Here is an 8,769-nt window from a genome sequence, read left to right on the forward strand (position 1 = left end):
CATGGCTTACGAAACTGCAGACCCAGCTGGTCAAAGGCCCAGCCCTGCCTCCCATTTCAGGGGAAGAAAGAGGAAGAGTTTTGTCAGGGCTCAACCTGAAATGACGTTTTGCCATTTCTGATTCTTCTCCCAGCATTGGAGAGGAGCAACATCTCTGTCCCTGCCACCCACTGGCCCTTGGAATGCACACATGAGCCCACGTATCACTTCTGGTGAACCCAAGTGGCCGCGTCAGTTGGAAAGGGTGGCTCTTGTTTCACTGTTGCATTTCTTGGCTGGTTACAGCCTCTCCTGCCTGTACTACAGCCTGTGCTTGAAGACACAAAACTGTCACGATGCCTGGAGGAAAGGCATCAAAAGCTTGACAAAGGCTGAAGGGAACACTCTGATTACCCCTTTTCCCAAGAGGGTTCTTTAGCTGAAGTTGCTAAACAGGACCAGACTTGACACCGCGGCATGGGCTTGTGGTTGTTTTATTTCTTGGGTCCTCAGTCCTGCGTGGAACTCGGTAACCGGGTGCTGCAGAGGCTCCAGCAAGGCATCAAAGACTCCTGCCCCGCACCCAAGGGTGGCGCAAGATCTCCTCCAGCGCTGGCCTGTCCGCAGGGTGCTTGGACAAACACCAGCGGATCAGATGTTGGCACTCTGGGGAGAGAAGCCAGAAAGCGCCGGTCACTTGCAGAAGGCTCCTGCCCAGCTGCTCCCGGTGCCCACAAGGCCCGGGCCGTGCTGCGTGTGCTCAGAGCTGTGCCGGCCTCCCGGCTGACTCTGCCCTTTGCAGGACAGTGGCACGGCAGGACACGTGCCACCTCCTTCAGCCAAGCGGGCCACACCGACCCCGTCGTCACGGGCCGCCTCCTGCGGCCAGCCCTTGAGGGCAGATGGGCCTCCCGCGCAGCTGCGTGAGGGCCATGCTGGGCTGCGCGGTGCCATCTGCCAAAGCCTGCCTTCTTGAGGCCGGACACCAACCTGGAGAGACCTGCTGCCAGAAGAAGAGCTGCCCCGACACGATGTCACGGTCCTCCTGGAAGGGCATGTTCCCACAGACCATGACGTACAGCAGCACGCCCAGGGACCAGATGGTTGCCGAATGGCCGTGGTAGCAGCCAAGGCAGATCCACTCAGGTGGGCTGTACGTGTGTGTTCCTAGGGGACACAGGCGGCGCTGTCCAGGCGCAGGCTGCTGGCTTCCAGAGCTGGGTGCCAGCCTCCTGGCGGAAGCAGGGGCTGCACCGGTGGCCACAACTTCCCCCTGGGCCGCTCGGCGTCCCCCAGCCAATTGGCCAAAGCCAGGAAACCATTCTGCAAGGCAAACAAGGCCAGCGGAGCAGCCCAAGCCCTTGCGGGCCTGCCAAGCCGAGCGGCCGGGGCCTGGCTTTTGCAGCCCCGCTCTGTGGGCAGGGCTGGCAGCCGGCTCCTGGGGCACAGCATCTGCCCCGTGCCAAAGGGCAGCCGGCAGCCAGCTGAATGCCGCACCCCGCAGCCCAGGAGGGAACGGGGCCGTGCAGTGCCTGGCACTGGGAGCGGGGCCCGGCCTGTGGGCTCACCGGCAAATCGCGTGAAGGCCTGCTCCTGGAGAAAGGTGCCGCAACCGAAGTCGATGAGCTTCAGGTCGCCGCTCTCCGGGTCCACGAGGAGATTCTCCGGCTTGATGTCCCGGTGCAGGACGCCGCAGGCGGTGCAGTGCCGCACGGCCTCCAGCACCTGGCAGAAAAGCCAGCGCGCCATCTCCTCGCACAGGAACCCCTGCTCCAGCAGGAAGGCCAGGAGATCCTGCGATGGCTCCGGACGCTCCATCACCAGCAGGAAGCTGTCAGGCAGCTCAAACCAGTCGAGGAGCCGGATGATGTTGTGGCAGCCAGAGCCCACCTTCTCCATGAGCACGATCTCCATGGGAACACGGGTGCCGTCGGGCTGTGAGGAGGAGACAGTGCCTCCAGCAGGCCTGATGCTGCCCTGTGCCTCCGCTGCCCCGCGCCTGGGATGCCCCAGTGCCCCCTTGGGCAGCCTCCCTGGTGCTTGGGCTTCCTCCCGCCCAGGGGATGCTTGGGGGGTGCCCCCCTGCCCGGCCCCACCACCGGTGTTCGGCATCCCCGGGCCCGCCGTGCTCCGGCTCGCACGCTGAGCCCACGCCCGCTCCCCCCGCCCTGCGCCGCCTCCCGCCCTCGGGGCCCGGCCTTATCCCTGCCCGCCGCGCCCCGCTCTGTCGCGGTGGCCCCGCTCACTCACCAGCTCGTACCACTGCAGGACGCTCTCCCGGGCCACGCGTTTGATGGCCACCTGCAAGCCCACGAGAGACGGGGCTGAGCTCAAGCCCTGCCCCGCCCCGCCCCTGGCCCTCCTCCCGCGCCCCGCCGTCCGGGCCACTTACCGGGCTCCCGTCTGAGAGGCGGATGCCCGAGAAAACGGTGCCGAAGCCACCGCTGCCCAGCTGCGGGCCCAGCTGGTACAGCTCCTGCAGCTTCTTCTTTTGCCCTGCGACCGAGACCGAGCCATCAGCCTTGCGCCCAGGGCCCCCCCGGCCAAGTGCCCGCGAGTGAAGCGGGCCGAGCCACCGCGGGCCACGTTGCTCTGACCTGCTTCCTGCTGCGCGCCGGGCAGCGGCCACCGCCTTGCAGCCGTCGGGCTGGCGAGCGGCAGAGCTGGGGCAGGGGAGCGCGCAGAGGCGGCTGCAGGAGCCGGAGGGCAGCGGGGCAGGGCGGCACCGTCGCTGTCCCCGGCGTCGTGGGCTGGACTCTGCTGTTGAGGACTGCCGGGGCTACAGCCCGAGGACTCGCACAGGGGGGTGTCAGGAGCAGCTGCAAACCAGGGAGGGGTTTTTTGAAGCCGTGGCCTCAGAAGCACTGGAAACAGCCAGAGACTCTGCTGCTCTCAAGGGCCCTGGCCTGGCCTGGGGATGCCCCTCAAGAGCCCCGAGGGAGCCTCAGACAGCTCCTCAGAAGATCTCACCTGCTACCAGAAAGGCCTTCCTGGTAGTCGGTGGCCGTCTCGGAGCAGCTTCCTGGAGATGGAGAAACCTCCTGGGTCTCTTGAGGGTCGTCTCCGCCGCCAGGCACGGGCTGTTGCCAGCCACATCCCAGAGTAGAGCGGCACCCATGTCCCATCGCGACTGCACTGGCAGCTGCAGGTGCTGGCCTGTGTTACGTAGCGACTGCGTGGTGATGTCACAGTGCCGTGGGCCAGGACAGCCGTGTGACATCCCAGCCCTGCCTCTCGCCAGCGCTCAGCCCCTTTGTGCCGTCACAGCCCTGCCTCACCCCAGCGCTCTCCAGTGCCACAGGCGGAAGAAAGGGGCTCCCTGTGGGCACTTGAGGGCCCTCTGGAGCAGAGTGGGTGGAAGATTCTTGTCTAAGTAGGACACAGGGATGAGGAGGGGAACAATGATGGTGTCACGTCCTTGCTGGCAGAGCATGGGACACGGATTGTCCAAAGGGACACTGTAAAGTCCTTGGGGAGGGCAAGCCCTGCTCAGCAACATCCAAACCACCCACGTGCTATCCACTGCATTCCCATCCTGAATCCAAATCCAGCTCTGTCCCACTTCCTGGGAAGAAAATGGATCCTATCCCATTGAAAACCAGTACATCAGCCAGTTCTCCACCCAGCACACCCTGTCCCTGCTCATCTCACATCTGGACACCTGCTCCAGAAGGATTCTGTGAGGGACAGGATCAAAACTCCTCTTAAAATCCTGAAATACAACCTGCAATGCCTTCCCATCACCCATGAGACAGGTGACCTTATGGCAGCAGGATAATCAATCAGGTAGACCAGAATTTCCCTGTTATCTCACGCTGCCCATGGCTGACGCTGGCATTGTCCTTCCATCACTTCCCAGTAGTGCCAAAGTATGACCTTCACCACCATTTTTCCTGCTATCAAGATTAGATTAAGAGGGCAGGAGTTTCCTGGAAAGTCCAAGCCCTTGCTGTCAAGTCGCATACAGCTGGAGAGCATTGAGCCAGCATGGACCTCCTTGGGCTTTCAGGAGCTTGGGTAGATGATTTAGAGGGTTCCTGCTGGGACATACTGGGATGAAACCCATCCAATGCCACAGCCTCATGGATATCGTTCTGGTCCAAGTTGTCCCCAGCAATCCCAAATGGAAGATCACTGTCCCTCGCACCACTCTGCCTCCCCCGTTGGACACCCTTCAGCACCCAGAGAAGTTGGTGGTACTTGGCAGAGCCAGGGTCTGTGGGACAAGGACACTGGCAACAGCTAAAAGCAGAGAGGATGCCCAGAGAGCCCAATTCCCACAGAATTCTGCCATCCTGAGTGGGTCAGCCTGTCCTGAGAGGATGCTTGCCATGGCTTTGGGCATCGCGGTCCTGCTGGCTCTGGTGGGCTGCACAGCCATGGAGGGCTGAGCTGAGCGTCAGCCACCCACGGAAAGCTGGGAGAAAGACTGAGGACAGGACATGGGATCCCAGTGACCTCCCGCCCCCAGTGCAAACATGGTGGCCACACCTGTCCTTCCAGTGGCCCCGCAACAACTGGTCTTCCAGTTGCTTCAGTGCCTGGAGGGACAAATCCCAACAAGGTGCCAAACCCCAGCGTCCTGCCATGAACCTGTCCAGTGGTTGCCACCAAGAGTCCATCCATAAGCAGCTGCTCCAGGAGGTCAAAGAGGAGGCAGTGAGGAGAGCCCAGCAAGGCAGGGAGGGGAGGAGATGAGGGGCTGGGAAGGGAAAGGGAGGACCACGCACTTGGTCTCAGAGGACCAGGCACTGCAGGCTTGGCACTGCTGGCTCTCAGGGTGCCCTGGATGGGCAAGGTGGTGCCAGGTGCCATCCCACCATGTGCCCCGGCTGTCCTCTTGTCCCCACAGCCATGACCTTGGGACAGATGGCTCTGCACATCCTTGCCCTCCTCTTCTGCCAACACAGTTCAGGGAAAACACTTCCACTACTCCACCTCAGAAAGGGTCCCAGGTGGCTCCATGCTGCTCAGGGTGCTGGAGGTGGTGGCAGAGGAGAATCCTGAAACCTTTAGGTGAGAGCCAGAGGGGCTGTGGCAGTGGGGTTGGGCATCCCACCACCCAGCCCGGAGCCCTCTTCCTGGCAACTTCCGGACATCCTGGGGGCCCCATGGTGGTCTCCATCCACGAACTGGCTTCCAGCATGGATGACAGAACGTACTGGCAGTGCCACAGTGCTGGGGACACCCTCAATGAAGATGGGTGGCCCAGGGTGAGGGAGCACCTACAAACCCCCAGCTGGGGAGCGCATCCAGGCCATCTTCAGCTCCTACTGATGCCACTGAAAGACACTGGGAGCCGCCATGGAGCAAGGAAGTATCATTCCAGCATGTCCCTGGGTATCTCTGTGTGGCCCTGGGAGTGGCAGACAGTGCCACAAAGTAGGAGGTCCCTTGTATCCCCAGCTTCCAGGGCAGGAAAAACAAGGAGGTATTGTTCCTACAGTCCCAGCCTGGCATAACTGGAGGGGAACCCAGTACAAGACACCAAGAGGCCCTAGGACACAGGTGGCAGGGATCCAGCAGATGACCCTGCACCAGATTGGCTTGTGGGGCCAGGGTGGAGGATTTGGGTTATAAACCTCAGGGATCAAGGGGACCCCCAGGATCCAGGGGACAGTGTGGGCAGCACAGAGCAGAGCCGATCGAAACCGCGATGGGGAAGGGATCAGTGCCATCTGCAGGGCAGAAGGACACTGGACGTGGGAGTGACCGCAGAGCCACCGTTTGATGGAAATGGATTGTTAGGGGTGTCAGGGGCTCCCATCGTACCAGGGACTCACCACACTGGGGCCCTTGCTAACAGGCAGGGCAGGTGTGGACAGAGAGCAAGTCAGTTCCCTGGGACACACGGGACCTCTCGATCCACTCGCAGCTTTAGGCCTAAGGGGGGAAACTGTCAAGAAGTTCTTTGATTATTCAGGGACCAAGTGGGACAGAGGAGCAGGTGCATTTTATTCAACCACTATTGGTAAATGCAGGGGATAGGTTTGAAATGCATGAATTTCTGTTTGTTCCTGATTGTGATTGTAATTTACTGGGAAGGGATTTGATAGCTAAACTGGGAATGTAAATTAATATTGTGAAAGCTGATAAGGAAGCTACCACTGCTGTAGCTGTCTGTCAAATGCCTGAGAAGGCCTGTTGTCATACATGAAATCCCTATTTGTGCTTGGTCTTTGCATATTAAGTGCTTTAATTAATTAATTTTGAGTTAATTATTTTTAAATTGAATGTTACAATTAACCCATCAGCCCAGGTACAAAAATCCAGTTCCATTATCAGTGTTTTCATTTGTTTAAAGTAGTTTATTAATAGAGTTGCACCCTTCCCAGTTAAAATTTTCCCAGTTAAAAATCACAAACTTGCCCCTTCTGAAACTTCAAACCACCTATACACCATAAGAGTTACCTTTCCTGTGTTTACTGTATACTTTTACAAGTGTTTTAAGATGTGTTGGACTTGCATTCTGATTCCAAGGCCAAAACCCCACCCAGTCTTAATAGCCAGCAGCTATTTTTAGCTACAGAGCCATTACTCTGCAGGCAAGTCCCATGGCAACCTGAATACCTGAATTTTAATGAAGGTATTGTATTCCCCTTATCTCAACTACCACGCCCCTCCCCCCCCCCTGGACAATGATGAGCCATTGGTGGACAGAGATGATCCATCAAAGGGAAAGCACCAATCGCTTTGGACCGAAGGGGCGGGCTGTGGGCGGGCTATGGGTGGACTGGGGGCAGAGCAAAACCTATAAAAAGGACAAAGCCGAGAGGCGGGGCCTCTTCTCTTTTCCCCTCTTGCTCTCTCCAGACTAGCTGTGGGAGACGTCGGTGCTGGGCATTAAAAGCCTTACCCCTTTTAAGGGGCTTTTAGTAATTTTTTTAAAGTCAGCCCAGCACTGCAAGTTCTTTTTCTCTACCTGAGGTCTAGTGCTGTCTCAGCCAGGAGATCTCAAATCCCTGTGCTCCTGGGGCATACCATCTACTGAGCCATAGGATCCCAAATTTTTATATTTTTCTAATTTCTGTAATTTTTCAATTTTTCTGTTTTCAATAAATTAATCTTTTTAAGAGTTGTCTCATTTCTCACACCTGTGCTGAAGTAGACCCAGAAGTGTGGGTAGTCCCAGGGAAATGCAGAAAATTAGATATGGAACCTCTCCAAATCACTTTGAAGCCACCAGGACAAGTGTTGTTTAAAAAGCAATACCCTCTTTCAGGAGGGAAGGAAGGGGTTACAGCCTGTTACTGAGTCCCTGTTAAAGGCAGGTCTTTTGGAGCCACGGATGTCTCCCCATAACACTGCTATCCTGCCAGGTGAGAACCTGGCAGAATTTTAAAGTGTTAAAAAGCAGATGAACTGAGGCTCCTGCCCTAGCCCTTCCAGACAGGGAAGAAGTATTTGCATTTTATGTGGATGTTGAACAGGACCACGCCAGAGGAGTTCTAGTGCAAGAACACCACAGGGCGGTACTTGAAGACCGATGGCCCATTCTTCTGAAATGTTAGACCCCTCGGCGAGGGGTGGCCCCATTGTTTGCAAAATTGTGCAGCCACGGCTTTCATGGTAACTGAGGATGGCAGGAGGCTCTCTAACCCTTAAGCTTCACATCAGGTTAAGGCTTTGTTGACCAAAAGAGCCTCTCATGGAACAGGAGGATTTAGAATTAAGAAGGGGGGAAGGGTTTAACCCCACCTCCTGTTTAACTCATGGAAGGAGTTAAGGAAACTCATGACTGGATTCAGGTAATAGATCTCCAGATGCCGAGGAGATATTCAATTATCCCCCTTGGAATTAATGTTTGAGATTTTTCTTTTTCTGGAGCAGTAAATCAGGATGTTGATGGAGGTCTCTGGTTCTGTTCCCAACAGGGCAGCCATTTGGCGCAGCCCATGAACACGGCATCGGAGTCCATGGAGGTGTAGGACAGATCCTTGTTGTCCGCTTCCTTCCCTCTCCCACTCCCCACTGCCACCAGCTCCCCCTGGGCAATGAGGGGGCTCCCAGCTGAGCGAGGGCAGCGCGAATGTGCAGCAGCTCAAGGATCCGCTCCCTGCGCGCTTCCCGGGACAGGGCTGCCCTGGGCCTTGGCATGGACAGAGGGTCCCCCTTCTCTGCTGGGCGTGACCCTCCTGCCCCAGCCTCGCTCTGTTCGATTCATGTGCCTCCCGTGAGGGACACCCTCCACACAGATCCTGCTACTGATTCCTTGGATCCACAGCACTGTTTCTCCTGGATTTTAGCCACGGCTTCCCCTGTGTAAAGGATAGGGATACATAGGAGGAGTGTGTTGGGCTCCCCCCCACTGTTAGTGGTTTCAGGCCCCCAAGAGCTCTTGTGTCTCCCTTTTTCCCAGCAATATCCCTCTGTCCCCTCCTTCCCGACGCTTCCCCTCAGCATCTCCGAGCCTTTTCCCGCCCTTTTCCCCTCAGCGCTGGCCCCGCCCCCGCTCAGACCACGCCCCCTCGGCGCCGCTGAGGCCCTGGCCACGCCTGCTCCCCGCCCTCCCCTCCCTAATTAGCGCCCTTAGTTCGTCCCTCGTTAATACGTCACTAATTAGGCCCCTGGCGGCCAAGAGCGGGGGTGTGGAGGAGCTCTGTGGGACACCCTGGCTGCGTGGGGCAGGCCAGAGATGCCCGGTGTTGTCCCTCCACTCAGGGTAGGGATCCGGGGCTCCGCGGCCACGCGGGGAAGATGCTGCGTTGCCAGCCCACACCTCCACGAAAGGGAGAGGAGGAAAGCATGGTGCCAGAGGCACAAAACCCCTCAAGACTTCCCCAGCTGGGT

General features: G+C 58.0%; 1 protein-coding gene across 1 annotated transcript; it reads right to left on the bottom strand.

The window, feature by feature from the left end:
* Positions 1 to 541: 541 nt before the first annotated feature.
* Positions 542 to 3,104, bottom strand: LOC309577845 (serine/threonine-protein kinase pim-1-like; the record flags this gene model as incomplete). Its single annotated transcript, XM_082290098.1, has 5 exons — positions 542 to 645; positions 970 to 1,146; positions 1,548 to 1,914; positions 2,372 to 2,642; positions 2,950 to 3,104. 5 exons carry the CDS (start codon positions 3,102 to 3,104, stop codon positions 542 to 544), a joined length of 1,074 nt encoding a protein of 357 aa, XP_082146224.1.
* Between the last annotated feature and the right edge of the window lie 5,665 nt (positions 3,105 to 8,769).

Source organism: Coloeus monedula, assembly GCF_965178545.1.
Source record: "Coloeus monedula genome assembly, chromosome: 13".
Classification (NCBI taxonomy): domain Eukaryota; kingdom Metazoa; phylum Chordata; class Aves; order Passeriformes; family Corvidae; genus Coloeus; species Coloeus monedula.